Source organism: Monodon monoceros, unplaced genomic scaffold (assembly GCF_005190385.1).
Source record: "Monodon monoceros isolate NGI ecotype Baffin Bay Population unplaced genomic scaffold, NGI_Narwhal_1 Super_Scaffold_18, whole genome shotgun sequence".
In the NCBI taxonomy this organism is placed as follows: Eukaryota; Metazoa; Chordata; class Mammalia; order Artiodactyla; family Monodontidae; genus Monodon; species Monodon monoceros.
In genome coordinates this window covers 21,465,737-21,489,485 of record NW_021703774.1, presented here as the reverse complement: position 1 = coordinate 21,489,485, position 23,749 = coordinate 21,465,737, and the positions used below count along the sequence as shown (strand labels likewise).

The window sequence follows — 23,749 nt, the reverse complement described above, 5'->3', positions numbered from 1 at the left end:
TTCCTTGCTTAATGCTTTCAGTACTCTCACAAGGCATTGCTGTAAAGGAGTTTGGAAACAAAGGAGGGAAAGGAGAACACCACAGTTGCTGGTCTATGTTTTTTCACAACAGTTTTAGAAAATCGTAGCCAGAAAGAAGGTCCTGCAAGCTAATATGTGAATTCACTGGGTGGATGCAGTTCCCTTGCCTGAGTGCCTTGTAATGTTTGTTTGTGTTTTAATTATATCTGCCTTTGACTATTTCTGCTCACAGCAGAAAGGAGTTAGCTTAGATCATTTGAAATCCCTAAATAATGTTAAGGCATCATAGATCACATTTTTCCTCTTCTTCCCACCCGCCGCCTCCCCAAATTGCCAACATTTTGGTCCCTCTCTGTTCAGTCAGATTTCTGGTATCTGACCATTTAGAGCAGGGAATCTTACCTAGGACTCCATGGATGGACTTCAACAGCTCACTGGATCCATGAGCCCAGGCAATATATTATGAGTATATGTATTTTTTCTAGGGAGAGAGTTCACACTTTTATTAGATGCTTCAAGAGATTCATGACTACATGCCCTAGAATCTAGAAGTAATAGAAAATGTCCTGGAATGGCAGAAGCAAAGTGTTACTGGAGTAAAGTTATGGAACCACTTATGAGTCAGAACCTGGCAACCTAGAATTGGTTATAAAATTAAGATTTTGGATGACCTTGGTTGTTTTGTTTACTCATGATAACAATAACATAATGAAAAATTTCTAAGCACTAGCACATATTATATAAATAGCATCAAGTAAAGGCATGTGATTGCTGGGGGGCCAACACACTGAAAATTGGTGACTAATAAGAAGGAAACTGGAAAGAGAACAGTAAAAATCATTTAGTCATCTGCAACTATATAGTATGGAAGCAAACAGCTCCTAACACTGAGTACAAGATTCATGATGATATCCATGAAAAAATTAAATTATATTCACCGTATTTCATTTATCAATAGAAGACAAAAGATTTCTGATAATTTCAGGAACTCTGTTGGGTGTTTTAATGGGTGAAATCTTAGTTATCTCACATATGGATGTTGAAAACCTAATGTAGATGAATCATGCTTTATTAGATGTGTATCCTGACTCTACTTAGAACGTGAGAGGTAGGAAAGTTAAGAAATTGGCAGCCGGAAAGACAGAGATTTCGAGATGTGGATAAGCTACATGTTGAGCAGTTTTTGCCTGGCAGCGCCTGCATGCATTCATTTATTCAACCAGTATTTGTTGAGCTACATACACTTTGCCAGAACTTGTGCAAGGTGCTAGGGATAAACTAGCGAACATGACACCTACTCTAATGGAATTTATTGTCTGTCTTGAAGAGGCAGGCAGTAAACAAAACAATAAAATTGCAGATTCAGCTAAGTTATGATGGAAATAAACTGTTGTGGCTATTTTAGGTTTGGTATTCAGGGGATGGTGATATTTAACAGAGTCCTGAAGGACTAGATAGCCACATGAAGAGGCAGAGAAAGAAGGGGAAGAGTCTTCCAGATAGAGGGAACAGCAGTTGCAAAATCCCGGAGTGGGAAAGGGCTTGGTGAATTCGAGAACCAGAGAAAGATCTAGTGGCTGGACTAAGAAGAAACTGTCATGTCACAAAATACAGGCTTGCAAGCCATGGTGAATATTTCAATTTGTACTTGAAAATAAATGAGAAACATAGTAAAACTAGATGATCTCATTTACATTTAAAAAAAATCTTTTATTGGATTATAGTTGATTTACAGTGTTGTGTTAGTTTTAGGTGTCAGCAGAGTGAATCAGTTATACATATATATATATCCACTCTTTTTTTTTAGATTCTTTTCCCATATAGGCCATTACAGAGTATTCAGTAGAGTTCCCTGTGCTATACAGCAGGTTCTTATTAGTTATCTATTTTATATATAGTAATGTGTATATGTCAGCCCCAATCTCCCAGTTTATCCCTCCCCCCTTCATTTACATTTTTGAGTTAAGTGGAGAATGGATTGGAGGAAAGCAAAGAGAGAGAGGAAGCCAGTTAGGGTTTTTTTGGTTTGGTTTGGTTTGGTTTTTTTACATCTCCAGACAGTAGGTGATGATGATCTGGATGAGGATTGTGGTATAGTGGAGAAATAGGAAGTATCAGACTCACCTACATTTTAGCATTAGAGCTAATAGAACTTACAGATGGATTGGCTGACCTGACAAGACAAGAGATCAAGGGGAGACACCGTGGTTTTGGCTTAGAAAATATATTTACTGGGATAGGGAGAAAAAGAGTTTGGGGTGTGGGATTTGGGGAGAGTTGGGAGAAATTCAGGAGTCCTGCTTTGGAAACAACAGATTTTAAAATCCTATGAGATCCAAATGTGAAATGAAAAAAAGAAAAAAAAAAATCCAAGGGGAGATGCTGAGGAATGTGTTGAACATAAATCTTGAGCTCAGATATCAGGTTCTAAGAATAGGAAAGAACTTTATTCCCTGATCATTTTGAAGTTGTGAGTGATTTTATTCGGGTTTCATCTCTACATTCTCAGTGTAATTTTTGTATTCTTCTACACATATAACCATATATTTCTCCTTTGTTATTTTCTTTGGCTTTCAGCCATGCAGTTTAATCTTTCTTTATTAAACAAAATAACCTGTAAATACTGTAAAGACTGATACCGATGCTTTTGACTTCTGGTTTATGAATGAATGAATGAATGATTGCTTTCATTGGGCACAGCATTTGTTTATACAGAGATTATGATTTCACTAGGATTCTAAGCTAAGGCTACAAATATACTTACCTATACCATGTTTATGTAAACAAAACATTTACATAAATGTTTCAAGTCATTTCCATCTGATTTCTAGTCTGATTTCTAGTCTGTGGAAAGTTTTACGTTCACATTTACTTCCTTTGATTTTCTTTTTATTCCCATTTGTCTCCTCTCCTTGAGAAAGAGGCAGCTATAAAAAGGGGGAACTAGAGTATAAACCACAAAAAGTTCTTGTATTATCACAAATTATTGTTATTATTATTTTATTATATGTTTGTCTTGTGTCTTTTTTCTCTTACTAGGCTGTTGCAAATGAGTCTGGGTTAAATTTTATATCTGTCAAGGGGCCTGAGTTACTAAATATGGTAAGTTGTTGTGGCATTAGCCATTATTTTTGATTAGGAAAAGTAATGGTCATTCAAATTACAGGGTCCTCAGATCATTGAAACAGTCGAGTTTTTTGGTAAAATCACTGCAATAGGAGTGAAGAGATTGAGCTTTGCTCTGCTGTACTATTTACTGTGTATAAATGCTTTCTTAATTAAGTCTGTTAACCTCTGAGCCTAAGTTTTCTCACCAGCAAAATGGAAATAATCAAAATAGTCAACATTTAAAGTGTTAACTCTGAATTTGTCAAGCCCTTTATATATATTATTCTTCAACACCCTGTGAGATACAAATTGTTTTTTTCTCTGATTCACAGATGAGGAAACTTAAGTTTGGAGGGGTCGTATAACTTGGCCAATGTCCAACAGCTTGGGGATAGTGGAGGTGACATTTGATCTGCTTTCCTTGTCCTGTTGTTGTATAACTCAAATGAGTTAAGGATTAATAAATAAAAATACTTGGGAAAGAAATCACTAAACTACTATATAATATCTTCTTTCTGCATTTAAGCAGCTTATATCTTAAATTTAAGAGACTTTGAATTTCTTGTTTCTTGTTCATGCCTATGAAGAGTAAAATGCCATTCCATAATATTCAAACAAAGGAGAAATGAAAGTGTTATCATTTGTTTTAAAAGGCTTTTTCAATTTATCCCCCCTCTAATTTTTTTTGTTTCCTATTAAATATGTTAGTTTGCTCCTAAAATAAGGATTTGTACTTTTATCTTGACTCTTCTTACACTTCATTTTGGCTTTCTAGTGGAGGAGGTACTCAAAATAAGCGCTGAGGGGAAGGGATTGATGGGGGGTGAAGGGTGAGGCTGGAAAAAAAGTAATAGCCAGGCAGTGCAGGGCCTTCATACCAAGCTAGAGTCAAAATGTTACCTTTAGCATATTAGAGAGCTAACAGAATGTAACTTTTTTTTTAAGAGTGTAATATTTTTAAAATTTTACTATGAAATATTTCAAGCATATAACAAGTTATAAAGAGTAATATAATGACCCCTCCATGTATCTAACATCCAGCCTTAAAAAAAAAACCCAATATATACTCAAAGCCCCCTGCAAACCTTCCCTAATCATGTCCTCCATTCTCTTTCCCATAGAATTTACTATAATCCTGAATTTGGTGTTTATTAATTCTGTACACTTCTTTCTACATTTACTGTAAATGTTATATATTTATCCCTAAATAACATGTAGTATTATTTTACATGTTTCAAAAAATAAGTTTATGAGAATTGGAAATGTGAACACCTACCGGACAGTTTATATTAAGAAAATAACTTTTAAGTGTGATAATGATGTAGTTAGGTTAAAACCATTATCTTTGGACTTCCCTGGTGGCTCAGTGGTTAAGAATCCGCCTGCCAATGCAGGGGACACAGATGCGAGCCCTGGTCCGGGAAGATCCCACGTGCCACAGAGCAACTAAGCCCCGTGTGCCACAACTACTGAGCCCACGTGCCACAACTACTGCAGCCCATGCACCTAGAGCCCGTGCTCTGCAACAAGAGAAGCCACCACAATGAGAAGCCCACGCACCACAACAAAGAGTAGCCCCCGCTCGCCGCAACTAGAGAAAGCCTGCACACAGCAACGAAGACCCAACACAGCCATAAATAAATAAATAAATACATTTATAAATGATGGGATTTTAAAAATATATATATATTTTAAAACATTATCTTTTAGAGACAATGAAATATTTACAAATAAAGTTATGATGTCTTGGTTTTCCATCAAAATATCAAGTAGAAAGAAAAGTGGACAGAGTATAGATAAAGCAAGTTGATCATGAATTGAGCTGATAATAATGAAGCAGGGTGATGGGTATATCTGGGGTTTATTAAACTATTATATCTACTTTTATTATATGTTTGGAACTCCTTTTATAAATGGTAAAGCAAAAACAAAGCCACTTTATATAAATGGTATGTGTTCTTTTGTAACTTGATTTTATTGTTATTTTTGTTGAACATTATATTTATAATATTTATCTTTATTGATATATTTACCTCTAGTTATTAATTCTCTGTGCAATAGTCCATTGAATGAGTATAACCACACTTTTAAAAAAATCAGGTTTTTTTTTCTTTTTTAAAAAAAAAAAAAATTATTTATTTATTTGGTTGCACCAGGTGTTAGTTGCGGCAGGCGGGCTCCTTAGTTGCTGCTCGCCAGCTCCTTAGTTGTGGCATGCGAACTCTTAGTTGCAGTGTGCATGTGGGATCTAGTTCCCTGACCAGAGATGGAACCCAGGCCCCCTGCACTGGGAGCACAGAGTCTTAACCACTGTGCCACCAGGGAAGTCCCTTAAAAACATCAGTTTTTTTCTTGATTCATGTTTAGGTTGAACATTATATACATATATCCTTACGCATATTTGTGAGATATTTTCACCCTAGGGTATGTACTCAGCAGTAGAATTGCTGTATCTTACAGTATATACACTTTCAAAAATATTAAGTATTGCCCACTTTTTTCCCAAAGTGGTTCTTATTGAGTTTTACTTTCACCAGCAGTGAATGAAAGTTACTTACGTTTTTGCCAGTCTGATGAGTATGAAATTTTATCTCATTGTCATCTGGTTTGTTTTTTAGAGGTAAATGTGGGAAGAGTTCTGTGGAAGAGTCCAGAATGACTCTGAGAGATTAAGTGATCTAATGAGGAAGATAGACATCTTGGGGTTAGAAAATGAGTTTGCTCTAGGACGTTTTAGATTTAAAGAGCCATTTGGAGGGATTCAGCAAACTATAGGAAATGTGAATCTGGAGCTCTGAAGAGATTTGGGAGTAAGTATCAATCTAAATGGCACCTAAAACCTAGGGAATGGGTAAGGTTGAGTAGTATTGTAAGGTGGTCTCTGACAGAACCTTGGAAGACACCAACATTTACGGGCCAGGAAAGGAAAAGCTGGCAAAGGAGACTGTTCCGAAGGTGGAGGACGCCCAAGACTTTCTAAGCCTGAAAACCTAGGGAAGATCATTTTTTCCACCTGTCAATATAACCAAACAATAGAAAAGAAATTGAAAGTAGGGCTCTGGATTTAGCAATTAGAATGTCACCAGTGACTTTAGGGAAAATATTTTCAATAATTATGTTTGCAAAAGCCAGATTATAATGGTTGAAAACTGATGGCAAATAAGGAATTAGAAATAATAAGTATAGGATCCTTACTTGAAATAGTTCTTAAAGGCCAAGGTAGTGGGAATTTTAATCATTGTTACATTTCTTAAGATGAATTGATTTTAATCTGTCCTTTTGAAACTTTAGGTTTACCTTCTCCTAAATTAAATTTCCTTTTACTTAGTCATTTTGGTTAGCTATATCCAAAGTCCCTTTGCCGGCTGTATTGATTCTTGTCTTTCATCCCTGTTTGAAACTCTGTCCCAACCCCCTGATATCTTTTCTTTAAAAATATCTACTGAATGTCTTTTCAGCATTCCAAATATAATTTTTGCTGATTTAGATTTTTCAGGAAACTAAATAGGTCTGCTGTATTTGTACATGAGCAGGATGTTATGATCAGAGAAAAATTTGAAACTGTCATGACTTCTGCTTTCCAAGGACTTTATGAGGTAATATAGTGAAGGTAGAATAGCTCAGAAGTTATAATAGTAGGAAGTGCTGTAAGAGCAAAGAAGAGAGGGTGGTGGGAAGAAAGATTAGTGATCTTGATCTAGAATGCAAGAGCTGTTTTAGAGGTAGGTTGGAGAAGCAATTGAAGTGAGAGAAGCAGAATAAGCAAAAGTACAAAGAAAAGTTACAGGACAGATCTGAGGAAAAGAAGTTCTACTCAAATAGAAAATAAAAATAATCATTGTCATCTGTGATGTATTCTGTGCCTTAATTACTTTATTATGACCATATAGTCATAACATAAAAATAACCTCATGATATAATTGGCACCGTAAAGACATTTTCAAATTGTCTTATTTAGCAGTATTATTATGAGAAACAAAGCTTTTCTTAGTTAACTAATTTGAAATTTTACAAGAACAATTTCTTGTGCTTAGCTGAAAGTAAAGCTGTATTTTTACATATAACTTTTTATATTAATTAGTCCTCATGTTATAGCTGCTTGTGAATTGCTTTGTATTTTGATTTTACCGTGCATTATGCATTATGAAACCTGGTAGATGTCTAACTGGCTCATTTTGCTTCCTCTGATGTTGTATGACCGTTAGCTCTTCCTTTAGCAAGATGACTTGTGTAGAAACGGCAGTAGAACAGTAAATTGTCTTGTTCACATTTAAAATACTGTTGAATTAATGAAAATTACTGCTGGGTATTTTATATGCATAAAGCTTTGATCCGTTCTAAGATACCATAAAATTGTGGAATTCTTTTGAGCTAGAGGAGACCTTTCATTCTATTTAGTCTTCATTTTATAAATGAGGAAATTTATAATCTTAAGTAATAGCTAATCTTATTAAGTTGAACCACATATAACTGGCTATTTTTGACCTAGTACTTTTTGGACTCTGGCTCATAAATGTCATTTAAAACTAGTACTACTATAATTTGGCCCAAACTCCAAAGTTGAAACATCTCTACGTTTTATTTCCTTTCTGTATATGGCTAGTATGTTGGTGAAAGCGAGCGTGCTGTGCGACAGGTTTTTCAGCGAGCCAAGAATTCAGCACCCTGCGTGATATTCTTTGATGAAGTGGATGCCTTATGTCCTCGAAGATCAGTCCGAGAGGTAGGTATCATAGTTTGGTGATTACAGATTTTTTTTTAAGCACCATAAACCTTTTGTAAGTTCTTACAAAGTTACGTAAAGTTCAAATAGTTCTTATAAAGTCATTCATTGAGAACACTGAGACTCTTTAAGTGAAGAAACCTAGTAATTTGAAAACAGGGCCTAGGGATAACAATTGTGTTTTTATTACCCTCTGTACGCATTTTTCTTTCTGTGTATTATTTTGGTTGCACATATCTGATTCACACAAATGAGTTTTTGGGAATGGAAATGATTATTAGTTTTGGATAGCCTACCTTGTAATCGTATGATTGTCTTCAGAGTTCTTGGAGAAAATATAATTTAAGACACCATGCACTCAAAGTAGGGTCAGATGATATGCTTTAAGACGCAGCACCATTTCTATCTGGGGAAGATATAAATTGGTGTGCATTAAAGACCACTTGCATTACTACACTGAGTCACCATTCTTAGAAATTTTGGTACAGTGATTACCTGGAAAACAGTTATCAGGAATACTGTTTGAATCATAGTGAAGCATAATATAAAGAATATATTTTAAATATATATATATAACCTTTTGAAGAGGATAGCAAAGACTGTGTAGTAAGTACATTTATTACAAGATGATTGAGGAAATGATTATATTTCTTATGTGATTTGTTTTCACATAGTTACTCTGTGTGTGTTCTTGGGTTGTGAAACATTTATTAGGTGCCTCGTTTTGCTTAAAATTCCCAGCATTCAGAAGTTGCAAAACAAAACTTGACTAGGATAAGTGTGCTTTATATCATAGCAATTTTGTTTGCTCACCCAGCAGTCAGCAATATCACAGAAAATCCTTATTACAGTCTTATCTCTGATAGTGATGTCAGTGGCCAGGGCAGAGATCCTTCCCGGGTTCTCCTGCCGGCCGTCACGTTCCAAAATCTAATGTGGGATCCAGAGCAAAATCCTACACACTATATGCAGCTGGTGGGGGCATGGTATGCTCTGGAATTTACTCCTTTTTATTTATTCCCTTTTGCTGTGAATTAAACCCTTTGTTCATTGATAGCCCATTTCACTGGTTTGCATCTCTCTGTTATCAAGTGGTAATTTAAATTAGGAGGTATATCCAGTCAACTCCTTGCCCTCAGAGAAGTCTGCATTCTTATGAACTACATTTCTAACTTCTAGGTTATCTCTCTTGGCTGTCAGCTACCACACATCCCTGTAATCAGATATATGTGTTTTGCTTTAACATTTTCACCTGAAGGGGATTCTGAAAATATTTTTAAATTGAACATATTCTTTTTTTAATGATGCAAGTTATTCATGAATACATGCTTGCGAAAAATGCAAATAAATACAAGTATAGAGTCAAGTCTTTCTTCCAGTTCTCCTCCCTGTTACTCTTCTTGGAGGTTACTTCTGCTGACAGTTTAGTGTTTTGCATTTGTGGTCTAGAACTTTTTCTATAAGCTTAAAAACATGTATGATTTAAACTTATTTTTTTTATATAAATGTGGTCATTCTATCTGACACTTTACCCATGTACTTAATAACTTATTTTGTAACTATTGAATAAATATTCCACAGTCTGGATAGGGAAGAATTAATTCAACAATTCCCCTGTTTTGGACATTTACATTGTTTCCAGTTGTTTCCCCTATAAACACAACTGTATTAAACATTCTTATCACATATTTTTGTGCACATGTGGGAATATGTGAGAGTTTTGGAAGTAGAATTTCTGGGTAGAAGATGCATACAAATATTTTGAAAGCTAACACAGTCATTCTTTGCAAAAACTACCAGTTACATACACCTACCAACTAACAATAACCATTTTCTACACCTTTGTCAACAATGGGTAATACCCATCTTTTTATTTTTCTCAATTTTATTGGCAAAACATGATGTTAAATTTTAGTATTCATGTCTCTGACCCTTTTGCTGTTGAAATGTTTTTCTGTGCTCACTTTGGCAGCACATACACTGAAAATGAAATGTTCCCCCCCCCTTTTTTTAAGATTTTTTTTTTTTTTTGGATGTGGACCATTTTTAAAGTCTCAATTTATTGAATTTGTTACAGTATTGCTTCTGTTTGATGTTTTGGTTTTTTGGCCCCAAGGTACGTGGGATCTTAGCTCCCGCACCAGGGATTGAACCCACACCCCCTGCATTGGAAGGCAAAGTCTTAACCACTGGACCGCCAGGGAAGTTCCATCTTCCCCTTTTTTTTGTTGTTAATTTATAAGAGCTTTTTATATGTGATGGAAATTAGTCTATTGTCCAATTATGTGTGTTGGTACTATTTTTCCCAGTTTTATCACTTATCTTTTTTTATTATATAAAATTTTATATATAGTGAAGTCTGTCAGCCTTTTCCTGAATTGATTGTGAGGTTTTTGTCTTGCTTAGGTAGGACAGTGTTTTGGGTTTTTTTTGTTTGCTTGTTTTTTTAAAACCAGTACCTCTTTATTTTTTTGAGTCCTGATTATAATTCTTTTAAGCTCCTAACGGTTAATACTGTGTCTCCAAGGGGTGATAATAAGGTGCACCAAATTTTTTTTCTGGAGAAATCAGTATGTTAAACTCATTACCACCTCTGTACATGAAATTTATGTTGAAGAAAGGCAATTAATGACAAAAAGAAACACAACACCACTTTTCTCATTTCCTACATTGTGCATTTTAAAACTTTCTGCATTTAAGGGGTAAACATCCCCCTATTCACCAACTCCTTGAACGTCTTAGATATTGCCCTGAGGTAGTTCAAGTTTGTACTGCATGCTTCAAGGAAAAGAGAAAAGGCCTCAGTGTCCCAGCTGAAAGCTCTGGAATATCCAGTATCCTGGGGAGTCTGATCTGGCATTCAAAAGCTGAGTCTAGATTTGCCCAAAGGGAAATTCGTTGTGGCTATTAGATCTTTTTTTAAAAATTTATTTTATTGGAGTATAATTGATTTACAATGTGTTAATTTCTACTGTACAGCAAATTGATTCAGTTAGACACATACATATTCTTTTTCATATTCATTTCCATTATGGTTTATCACAGGATATTGAATATAATTCTCAGTTCTTAGATCTTTGGATAGCTCAGAGGCATAAGACTGGGATCAGCTAAGCCTGAGATTGAATTTCATCTCTACCCTTATGTAGCTTTGAGACCTTGGACAAATAGCCTCTCTAAGCCTCAGTTTCCTCATCTGAATTGTGGATGATAGCAGGATTGCTGGGGAAGCACACTGATGAGAATATGTTTTGCACAGTGCTTAGATATAGTGACTTCTCAGGAAATAATTGTTATATCTTTTGACAAAAGCTTTCATTCAAGTTAGCAAATGTATTATTTTGCATGGAAAAAAAAAATTGGTGATGTATTTTTCTTTTATTGGGAGCTGATGTAGCTGTATTTATTTGTTTTTAGACAGGGGCAAGTGTCCGGGTGGTAAATCAGCTACTTACAGAGATGGATGGTCTGGAAACACGTCAGCAGGTTTTTATTATGGCAGCCACTAACAGACCAGGTAAGAAAGAAGAATATAAAACAGATGAGTCTAAAAACTTACAGCGTTTACGAACAGTATAATTTATATACGTCCTAGTAAAGGAAGAATAAGTTTGGGAAATCCCTTTTTGGTTCATAAGTTGGAATAAAACCTTAGAAAGCTTTTATGTAAGCTATAGTAAAAACAAAAAACAAAAAAAACAGTATAACATTATTGCTTGGATTCTGTAAGATTTTTTTTCTGTGTTGGTGCATAGAAAATTGTCTTGTTAGCAGAGAACCCTTGTAACATACACTTTTGACCACAAAGTATTATCAGAATTTATGTCCTATGGTTTCTCTCAAGCTTATAGGAGGCAAGAACCAGTCTCTTTTTCAGTGTTATCTGAAGGTTAAAGATAGGTTTTTAAGGTTTTATACTGGAAGCATGTCCATATACCTGCACTTAACTATTTTTTTAAATTGTTAAAAAGCCTAAGTACTAGTGAGGGATTTAGAAAAAGTTTCAAAACTTCAAAAGTACCGAAGGTGGCTTTTACTTTGGGTCCTCAGTTCTCTTCATATTGTTTAATACTTTGCCATCCATATGCGCCACTGTATCATAGCTGCTCCTGCATTGATATTTGTGTTAACTATGTCTACCGGCAGTGACTTGGGACTTTAACTGCTTAAATGGATTTTTCAGTTTTCAAGCTGATGTAATTTTTCTTGTAAGTTAGTACAGATACTAAAACCTTCATGAATTATATACCATTTCCTTTTAAAATGAAAAATCGAAAGGTTTGAATTAGACTCTTATCTTTGAATTAGAAATACTCTGAGTTAGGCAGAACTGGGTTTGAGTCCTCGCTCTAGCACTTCATATCTTACTGACTGTTCTCTTTCAACCCTAACTAGTGTATACCAACTGAGTAGGTTATAATTCAGGTCTGACACTAACCACCTGAAGTTAATGTCAGAACCTGCAGGTTAAGGGGTCAGTTGTCTACAAGACTGCCCTACGTCAGATACCAGATGCAAGTGGTGTCTCCAGGACACACGCACTTCTGACCAGCCTGCTACAAACTTGGGGATTCCCGTCACCCCTTTCAGGTTCACTAATTTGCTAAAAAGACTAACAAAATGAAGAAAAGCACTATACTTACAATTACAGTTTATTATAAAGGGTACACTTAGGACTAGGTCTCAGAGGGAGTGCAGAGCTTCCATGCCCTCTCTCCATGGAGTCAGGGCACATCACCCTCCTGGCACATCACTGTGTTCATCAGCGAGGAATCTCCCTCAAGCTTGATGTCCAGAGTTTTTATTGGGATTTTGTTATGTATCCATGATTGACTGACTCATTGGCCATGTGACTGAACTCAGTCTCCAGCCCCGCCCTACCTCCCCAGATGTCTGGCTCCAAGTTCCAACCCTCTAATCAGATGGTAAGTTGTTCTGGTAACCAGCCCCATCCTGAAGTTATCTGCAGGGCCAACCCTGAGTCATCTCATTAGCACAATAAAGACACTCCTGTTACTCAGAAAGCTCTAGCCAGGAACCAGGGGCAAAGACCAAATGTATTTATTCCTTATTATGCCACATTAATCCTGGGCATGTATTACTTCATCTTGCTAACCAGTACTTCCTCATCTATAAAATGAGGATAATAACACCAAATAGGCAGTATTGTCCCAAAGCTTAAGTGGTATTGGTAATGTAGCTATCACAGTGCGTGGCAAGTAGCTGTTTAGTAGTATTGTCATTATCATGAGCACTTTTGGTATTAGCAGTAGGAGCAGTCATTAGGTCATAAAATCAGAGAGTCATCCTCGAAGAAAGCTTGAAAGTCTATCAGATTTGGACAGAATCACATCCTACCTTTCCTGAGCAGCTACAGATTTTTCTAGTAGATTTCAAGAAGACAGTCTTTGGTGTGCTCTAATAACCTATTCTGTCTTTAACCGTACTCACCATTTTTCATATTTGTTTATTGTAAACACTCTTATCTTTTAGTTTAATCTCTGTAGATTAGAAAATAACAGGTCCTTCAGTGTTACTCAAATAATAGGTCCTTCAATGTTACTACTAGGTTTTACTTAAATCCCTTCCTTCAAAAGGGTTCAGGTACGTTACCTTTCCTCATGGTTTGTTTTTTTTTCCTCCGATCTCTTTATTCATCTTTGAATTCCTTAGGATTCTCCAGCTTCTCCTTAGTTGTAAAACCCGGAACTGAGTACAGTAGCCTCTTGAGTTTAGCCAGTGAATGACAGGATGAATGTGGTACCTCTGTTTCGTTCTTTCCAGTGTTCTCGAGTATTGTCTTCCTCTCCACTGCACCTCACCCATCCCTTTCTCCCCATAACAAACCCCATTACGTTGAGGATCCGCATAAATTTAAAAATAGATGTTTTAGATCTTTTCACTTGTATTGATGCCTATTTGGCAGTTCTGTTCCATTGTATTCTATCCTGTGATATTTTGTTTGATTGTTTATAACTTGGATTCTGCTCAGCTTTAAGAAACCCCTTCTTGCCCGATGTCCTGGTCAGCTCTTGCTGCATGGTGAACTACTGCGATACTCAGTGGCTTAAAATCACCATTTTTGCATTTTTCATAATTTTGTAGGTCAGGAATTCAGGGAGGGCTTGTCCAGGTGGTTCGTCTCTGATCCACATGCCACCAGCAGGCATGGCTGGGCCAGAGGATCCCCTTTCGAGGTCACTTCTTTACTCACATGTCTGGTGCTTTGGTGCGCCTCGGCATTCTGCACACCCCCTCCCCCCAGCCCATCCCCACCACCAGTTGTCATCTTCCAGGGCCTCTCCATGTGGCTTGGCTTCCATTAGAATGGTTCTCTGAGTACTCACATTTCGTACTTGACAGCTGGATTCCAAGAGATAAAGGTGGAAGCTGCCATTCCTTTGAAGGCAAGGCCCAGAATACACAAATTCTCTTGGTCGGGGCAGTGACAGGAAGGGCCAGATTCGAAAGGAGAGAAGTAGAAAGGTAAAAAAAGGGGGAGTTATCTTTAATCCTTCTTATGTATATTTTTCTTTTATCACATTCTTTGCTTTATGGTGCAAGTTATACATTCCGCCTTACAGCTTGGTGTTGTAGGTCAGTCATACCAGTATAATTTTCTTTAGTCTCTCAGGTTTACTCCTTCACTCATCAGATATTTATTGAATTTTTATTATATACCTGATCCTACTGAACTTTGGGAATTCAAAAGTTAACAATTCAGAAAAATTCTTTGCCTGCACGTATTCTGATTTGGGGCTGGGGAACAGGGGGTAAATAATAGGCAATCAAATAAATAAAATAAAACAGGGTAAGAGGATGGAGAATGACTGGTGTTTGGGGAGAGGAATGCTAATTTAGATATCGTAGTCTGGGAAAGCTTCTTCTTCAGAAGTAATGTCAGCGCGCACCCAAATAATGTGAAGTATCAAGCCATGCAGAAATCTGGGAGAAGGCATTCCAGGCGGAGAACAAACAATAAGTATAAAGGCCCTGAAGCGAGAAGAAGTTTGGAGAACCAGCAAGAAGGCCAGTGCGTCTAGAGTGAAAACAGTTGGGGGGCAGTGATGGAGAAGTGCAAGGGGCCTTTTAGGCCACAGTAAGGGGTGTGGATTTTATTCTGCCATGAAGGGTTTTTAAAATAAATTTATTTATTTATTTATTTTTGGGCTGCGTTGGGTCTTCGTTGCTGTGCACGGGCTTTCTCTAGTTGCGGCAGGCAGGGGCTACTCTTTGTTGTGGTGTGCAGCCTTCTCATTGTGGTGGCTTCTCTTTGTTGCGGAGCATGGGCTCTAGGCATAACACGGGCTGCAGTAGCTGTGGCTCGTGGGCTCTAGAGCTCAGGCTCAGTAGTTGTGGCACACAGGCTTAGTTGCTCCACGGCATGTGGGATCTTCCCGGACCACCTGTGTCCCCTGCATTGGCAGGTGGATTCTTAACCACTGCACCACCAGGGAAGTCCCATGAACATTTTCTAAGTGGGCGAGTGAAGTGATCTGATTTTCTTTTTCTTTTTATAAAAGATGTGACTTTTAGTTTTACTTTGTATTTTGAAACAATTATAAATTCACAAGAAATTAGAAAAATAATGCACAGGAGTTCCATGTACCCAGTTTAACTCAGTTGTTACATTTTACATAACTATGGTACAAAATCAAAACCAGGAAATAGACATTTGTGTAATTTGTCTATTTTGTTGCCATTTTAGCACACGTGTAGATTCATGTGATCACCACTGCAGTCAATACAGGAACTATTCCATCACCACAAAGATCTCCCTCATGCTATCCCTTTATAGTAACAACCACCTCTCTCCCACCATGTCTAACTCAAGGCAACTGCTAATCTGTTCTCCATCTCTATAATTGTGTCACTTTAAGAATTTTATATAAAAGTAATCGTACAAAATGTGACCTTTATGTTGGCTTTATTCACCTATTCTAACGCCCTTGAAATCTGTTCAAATACTTGTGTGTATCAGTAGATTGCTCCTTTTCAGTACTGCGTAGTCTGTGGTGTGGAGGTTCTAGTTTGTTTAACCATTCTCTTCTGGGGGCATTATGATCATTTCCAGTTTTTGACTGTTTCGTATAAAGCTACTCTGAACATCTACATATAGGTTCTTATGCGGACATAAGGTTTCAATTCTTTGGGATAGATGCCCAGGAGCATGATTGCTGGGTCGTATGTTAAGTATATGTTCAGTTTTTTAAAGAGGTTGTCAAAGTCTTCCTGAGTGGCTATAATTTCTATCAGTAATGCTAAGGGAGATTCAGCGTCTTTGCATCTTTGCTGGTATTTTGTATTGTCACTGTTTTTATTTTATCTTTTCCAAGAGATGTATAGTGATATCTCATCATGGTTTTATTTGTATTTCTCTGATGGCCGATAAGAACTTCTTTTCATGTGTTTCTTTGCCATCCTTATATCTTCTTCAGTGAATTGTCTCTTTGTGTCCTTTGCCCATTTTCTAAAATTGGAATGTGTATTCTTTTTTATTGTTGAGTTTTGAGAGTTCTGTATATATTCTAGATGTGAGTCCTTTGTCAGATATGTAATTTGCAACTTTTTGTCCCAGTCTGCATCTTGTCTTTTCACCTTCTTAATCACAGAGATCCAAATTATTAATATTTCCTTTTATATATTACACTCTGCGGACCATGTCTAAAATCTGGTTTTCAAAACTATGTCCCAAAGATTTTCTCCACTGTTTCCTTCTAAAAGTTTTATGGTTTTATGTTTTACATTTAAACCTGTGGTCTATTTTTAGGTAACATTTATGTGAGGTGCAAAGTTTAGGTCGAGAGGTTTTTTTCCTATGGGTATCCAATTGCTCCACCATCGTTCACTGAAAAGACTATCCTTCCTCCACTGAATCACTTTTGTACCTTTTTCAAAAATCAGTTGGTAGGGCTTCCCTGGTGGCGCAGTGGTTGAGAGTCTGCCTGCTGATGCAGGGGACACAGGTTCATGCCCCGGTCCGGGAAGATCCCACATGCCACGGAGCGGCTGGGCCCGTGAGCCATGGCTGCTGAGCCTGCGCGTCCGGAGCCTGTGCTCCGCAACGGGAGAGGCTGCAACAGTGAGAGGCCCGCATACCGCAAAAAAAAAAAAAAAAAAAATCAAAAATCAGTTGGTAAATACTAGCAATGAACAATTGGAGTTTGAAATTAAAAACACAATACCATTTATATCTGCACCAAAAAGAAAGAAAGAGACAGACAGACTTGACTTAGGTATAAATCTAACAAAATATGTACAAGATCTATATGAGGCAAACCATGACACTCTGATGGAAGGAATCAAAGAAGATCTGAATAAATGGAAAGATATTCCTTGTATATGATGGGAAAACGCAGTACTGTCAAGATGTCAGTCTTCCCAGTTTGTTCTGTAGATTCAGAGCAATCCTAGTCAAAATCCGAGCGAGTGTTTTTTTGTGAATATCAACAAATATTCTGAAGTTTATATGGAAAGGCAAAAGACCCAGAAAAGCCACCACAGTATTGAAGGAGAGAATAGAGTTGGAGGACTGACATTACCCAACTTCAAGACTTACCGTAAAGCTACAGTAGTCAAGAGAGTGTAGGGGACTTCCCTGATGGCCAAGTGGTTAGCATTCCAGGCTTTCACTGCTGTGGCCTGGGTTCAATCCCTGCTCGGGGAACTGAGATCCCACAAGCCATGTGGGGCAGGAAAAAAAAAAAAAAAGAGCGATTTATTTAAAAAAACGAAAAAAGTGTAATATTGATGAAAGAATAAGGTAAATAAATCAATGGAACAAAACAGAGGCCAGAAATAGACCCACACAAATACAGTCGACTGATCTTTGACAAAGGAGCAAAGGCAACACAACGGAGAAAGAACAGTCTTTTCAACAAATGGTGCTACAACAGCTGCATACTCACATGCCAAAAAAAAAAAATCTAGACACAGACCTTATACCTTTTACAAAAATTAACCAGAAATGGTGTTCTTAACCTTGGGGATCTGTGGTTAGAATTTAGGGGGTCTGTGAACCTGAATGTGAAAAACTTTCATCTCAGTTTCACCAACCCCTAACTGAAATTTAGCATCTCCTTGAATTATGAATGTTGGCAACGAGCCCAAGTAGTGCCTGCAGCCGTCAACCAGTAAAATCGTAGCTATTTCTCTGTCACCTTACAGTCTTTGCAGATATCACAAAATACTGTTTATACCCATACTACTCCAAAATTACAATTCTATCAGACCTGCTGCTTAAGGTTATCAATAAGGAAGTACATATATTATTAATATCAAATTTTTGTTTTTCTAGCAGTTTGATAACTCTTAGTACCATTGATTTCTTTGTAGTCCTATGCATTTTGCCTTATGCATTTAAAAACACTTTTTTTGACAAGGAGTCCATAAACTTTGCTATATTCCCAGAGGAGTTCTTGACACAAAGGAGTTAGAAGATCCATGGTCCAAGGGAGAATTGATGTGGGCTTGGTGGGAGAAGTAAGAAGTGATCAGTGGGGAGCTGACCCCGCTTTGGGATATATTTTGAAGGTAAAACCTATAGAAAGTGCTGGAATTAGATGTGGATGTGAGAAAGAGAATAAACAAAGGTTACTGTTAGATTTCTTTTTTGCCTAAAAAACTAGGTAAAAGGTTTTGCTACTTCCTGAGATGGAGAGCACTTGGAGAGAAGTACACAGGTGTCTTCAGTTCTAAAGTATCTCTAAACGGGGGTGAAAATAAATCCATCCCATTTTCTTTACTTAAAACTCATCAAATCAACTATACTCCAGTAAAAAAAAATTTTAATTAAAAGAAAAAACTCATCAGTGATAATAACTGGAGTTCATGGAGCTTTGCTAAATAAATGCTAAGCACTTTGTTAACACATTTTTGACCAGAGATGTATTATGGCCACAGGCAGCAGTTTCTGCAAAAATCCCCCAGTCAGTAATGTGTTAAGTGTTCACCTTGTTAAACCTCACAACAACCCTGTGAGGAAAGTACCATGATGTATATACTTACTGTTGCAAAAGTTAAATTATTTTAATTTAATTAAATTAGGTTAACTTATTTGCCCAAGTAGAAGTGACAGGGGTGGAGCAGCAATTTGAATCTCAGTCTGCCTGAGTCCAAATAATCATAATTATCGTGTGAGCACTTGTATTCCAACCACTGCAGTGAGTGCTTCCCATGTTCTGTCAGGTAATCCTCACTGTAAAGCTCACAGTAATTAGTAGATTTCAATTAGTTTGCCACCAGATAAGTTAGCAGTGGCAAAACCAAGATTTGACCCTCAGGCACCCACCGAATTATATTTTCTTTAAAGCACAAGTTCATTTCCTCTACATTCTGTACCATAGTCACCTCTGCATACTGAAGTTTGTTTTGTTATGTCTCAGATTTTGAACAGTGTTTGTTTTGTGTGACACGGCTCTGGTAAATTGACAAACTCCGTAAGAGAATGGCCATAATAAGCCGTGAGGTTGTGGATCCAGTTGGTGAATGGCACGAAAAAGAAAAACCCACACAGGGAGATATCAGTTAAACATCAAATGACACCGAAAAGCTGGGCTTCCCTGGTGGCGCAGTGGTTGAGAGTCCGCCTGCCGATGCAGGGGACACGGGTTCGTGCCCCGGTCCAGGAAGATCCCACATGCCGCGAAGCGCCTGGACCCGTGAGCCATGGCCGCTGAGCTTGCCCATCCGGAGCCTTTGCTGCGCAACGGGAGAGGCCACAACAGTGACAGGCCCGCGTACCGCAAAACAAAACAAAAAAAACCAAATGACACCGAAAAGCTTATAATAAAAACTGTTGGTCCTCTGCGTACCCCAGCCCCCATCCCAGAGGCTTCTACTGGTAAAATCCTTGAGCTATTTTATTTTTTTTTGCTGTGTTTCCTCCATATTTTCAAATAATATGCTCATACTGCTATGTCTTATCAATTTCACACACTACCCATTAACTTCTTTTCAATGAATGAAGATTCATTATCTTACATTCACCCTTTCTCCACACACATAGCCCAGCCCACCATCACTGCCACACCATGCCCACCATCTGTTCTCGCCACTCCAGCCTCCCAATATTATAATATAGATTTATTATAACTTCTGGTTAAATCACTAGTCAACACTTACATTACCATGACTTTGAAAAAATTTCTCTCCGCTGACCCAAGAATCACAGCATGATTAGGTTTCCTTCTCGTAAAACCTTTTTTATTCTTAGATTTAGTAACCCTCATTTTTTTCTTTTGCTGTGTTTTCTGTGTTCCCATTCTTCATCAACTATGTTATACATCAGTCAGTATTATTTATCTAGATGATGTATCAATTCCATTTGACGTTTTGTTTGCTTTTGGAGATCTCCCTTCTGGAGCTTTCTATCATGCTCCAGTCTGGACTGGTGCCATCTAGGTCTGTGATATAAATGGCTGTCATTTCAAGACTTCCCTTTCCTGCTTTCCTTTGTTTTGCACTGTTTCTGATCTTATGTTTGTCTCTTGCTTTACTCTTAAATTTTGCTAGAGCTTATCTTTCAGTGGCTTTCTTAAGAAAGGTCATGTAGGAGGTAAATTTTTTTTGAATTCTTATATATGTGAAAATATCTTTAGTCTCATTATTGATTGGTAGCCTGGCTGGATATAGAATTTTGAGTTGAAAATTTTGTTTTTTGTAATTTGTAGGCATTGCTTTTTTTAAAAGTCCTATGTCATTCTGATCCTTTTTATGTGACTTTTTTGTTTGTTTCACTTGTATGCTTCGCACTTGGTGGGTTTTAAGCCTCGTGAATTGATCTACTAAAGTTCTTCTTTTCACCTATTTTCCATCTCTGTCTTTATCCTTTTTCCCTAATTTTTGAGGTACTGATTTTTAGGAAGTAAATTAAAATCCTGTCCTCTCACCATTCTACCTCTGGTTGTTCTGAGAAACTGTGACAGCCTTCTTCTAATGTGTGGTATACCAAAGTCCATACCCTCTTCTGGAAATAAACCAGTTCCCTGTGCTCAGCCAAAGGAGATGGAGCTCCTGGTGCAAATTACATCTTGAGCACAGATGCCCTAAATTTAACTCTCCTGTACACATCTTTGCATTGCATTCTTCAGGTACCAAGTCCTGTAAAGGATGTTCTCATTTGAGGAACAGTTCCCACTTAACCCCTGTCTCGCTGGTTAAAAACACTCCTGAGCAGCACGCATAGGTTATGTAACCCAGATGGCCACACTAGCTTATTACTTTTTCTTCTATTGAGTAGGTGTCTGTTTCTTACCAGTAGCAATTCAGTATCTAGAATGAGTGTCTGCTCTCCATATATGGTGCAGTCCAAAAAATAAATAAGTAAATTATGATGTGTAAGCTTCTTCTAGGCAAGGAGTAAGTCTGCAGTCTTATATTTGAGAGAGAGCTTCAAGTTCAGGGTTTCTACCTATTGTAAGCCCACAGTTATTTGTCAGATGAAAGAGTGGGTGACTTAAAAGAAGATACTGATTTTATTATAGTAAGATATTCAGCCACTTAAGTACCAAGTCAAATGCAATGCTCCCTTACCTATTTATTCTGAATGGCCTTGGATTATGGTTGAATGCTTCTTGAAGGCAGTTGAACAATGACTTGGTGCCATGGTCAAGCCAGTATATCTTGCCCTTTGGTAAGTACTGCCCTTATAAAATTCACATAGGCCCTGGCATTACTTCTGCTGATATACAGGTACCCTGGTGCATCCTAGAACTCAGTAAATATTTGTTTATGAATCATAAGAAGAGATCTACTTTGATTCATGAAGGCTGTCTGATCTTATAATAACTTTTATTTCACTGGACATACTGATAATCTCTTTAGTCTGAGGATCTAATTTTTTAAAAAAAATAGCTTTATTTAGATATGTGGTATACCATAAATTTTCCCCATTTTAAGTATACAATTCAGTGGTTTTGCGTATATTTACAGAGTTGTGCAGCCATACCAATAATCTAATTTTAGAACACTTCCATCACCCTAAGAAGAAAATCTGTGTCTGTTAGCAGTCACTCCCTATTCTTCCCCCACTGCCAGCCCTAGGCAACCATTAGTCTACTTACTGTCTCTGTAGATTTCCCTCTTCTGGATATTTTATGTAAATGGAATCATATACAGTATGTGGGCTGTTGTATCTAGCTTCTTTCACTCAGCATGCCTTCAAGTTTCATCCATGTTATAGAATATATCAATACTTCATTCCTTTTTATTGCTGGGTAATATTCCAGTGTATGGATATACCACATACTGTTTATTCACCAGTTGATGGACATTTAGGTTGTTTGTACTTTTTAGCTATTATGATAATGCTGCTATGAACATTCATGTACAAGTTTTTGTCTGGATATATGTTATAATTTATCTTAGGCAGATACCCAAGAGTGGAATTGCTGGGTCATATGGTAACTCTATGTTTACCATTTCGAGAAACTGCCAAATTCTTTTCCAAAATGTCTGAATCGTTTTATATTTGCACTAGTAATTGTGACAAGGCAGTGTATGAGGCTTCCAGTTTCTCCACACCAACACCTGTTATCGTCTTTTTTATTATAGCCATGTAGTAGATGTGAGGAAGTATTTCATTGTGGTTTGATTTGCATTCCCCTGATAATTAATGATGCTGAACATCTTTTCTTTTGCTTGTTGGCCGTTTATATATCTTCTTTGGAGAAATGTCTGTTGGAATCCTTCCCCCAGTTTTTAATTGGGTTAATGCCTTCTTGTCATTGAGTAGTAAGAGTTCTTTATTTATTCTAGATACAAGTCCATAATCAGATATGTGATTAGCATATATATTTTCTCCCAGTCTGTGAGTTGTCTGTTTACTTTCTTGATGGTATCATTTGAAGAACAAAAGTTTTAAATTGGTAAAGTTCAATTTATTTATTTCTTTTTTTAATCACATGTACTTTTGATGTCATACCTAAGAAATCACTGTGTAACCCAGGGTCATGTTTTCTTACAAGAGTTTTAAACTTTTAGTGCTCACATTTAGGTCTTTGATCCACTTTGAGTTAATTTTTTGTATGTTGTGAAGGTGTCCATTCATCCTTTTTTATGTGGATAGTCACGTGTCTCAGCATCCTTTGTTGCAAAGACTGATCTTTTCCCCATAGAATTGTCTTGGCACCATTGTTGAAAATTGAGGGTCCATTTGTAACAAAATACTGTTTTCCTAAAGTTGAAAGTTGCTACCATTAGCTCTTAAATTTTAGCGCTTTTTTGGTACTTAATAGAATAGTAGTTGCTTTTTAATCAGCAGATCTGAGGGAGAGTTCCTCCTCTTCAGGCATCTGTCTCATTTGTAAGTGAATGGACTTTGTCCTTAGATCTTTGGAATTGTTGGTGACTTCTTCATTGCAAAGATAAGAATTGTTATCTTGAGTCTTCCACCTAAAATTCTGACACAATTAGGTAGGGAACCACTTAGGAAGCTGTAAAAATAATCTAAGTGCTGCAAGATACTTTGAACCAGGTGACACCTGGGAATGTAGAAGGAATCTGAATATACTGTGTCATACAGTTGACAGGATTTGCTAATGGATTGGATATAGATGTGGGAGAATGGAATCAAACATGACTCCAAGTTTTAGGCCTGAAAAACTGGAAGGATGAATTGCCATTAACCAAGATGGGAAGAACAATGGTAGGGCCCTGTTTGGGGAGGTGATGGGAAAAGATCTGGATCTCAGTCTTAAATATGCCGTGTTTAAGATGCCTGTTAGTGGGCTTCCCTGGGTGGCGCAGTGGTTGAGAGTCCGCCTGCTGATGCAGGGGACACAGGTTCATGCCCCGGTCCGGGAAGATCCCACATGCCACTGAGCCTGCGCGTCCGGAGCCTGTGCTCCGCAACGGGAGAGGCCACAACAGTGAGAGGCCCGCGTACTGCAAAAAAAA

At 37.3% G+C, this 23,749-nt stretch overlaps 1 protein-coding gene across 5 annotated transcripts in view; it reads left to right on the top strand.

Annotated features, from left to right (window-relative positions):
* Window positions 1-23,749, top strand: part of NVL (nuclear VCP like) — a 102,937-nt gene that overhangs the window by 41,429 nt on the left and 37,759 nt on the right. For 4 of the 5 annotated variants that reach the window (XR_003794407.1, XR_003794408.1, XM_029228327.1 and 1 more), the window contains exons 16-18: window positions 3,061-3,123; window positions 7,733-7,852; window positions 11,270-11,369. Coding sequence is in view for 3 of the 5 variants with exons in the window: in XM_029228327.1 (XP_029084160.1) it covers window positions 3,061-3,123; window positions 7,733-7,852; window positions 11,270-11,369 (283 nt within the window). In the remaining 2 variants the exon portion in view is untranslated. The remainder of the gene's footprint in view (window positions 1-3,060; window positions 3,124-7,732; window positions 7,853-11,269; window positions 11,370-23,749) is intronic. The other variant, XM_029228328.1, reaches the window with a different exon arrangement.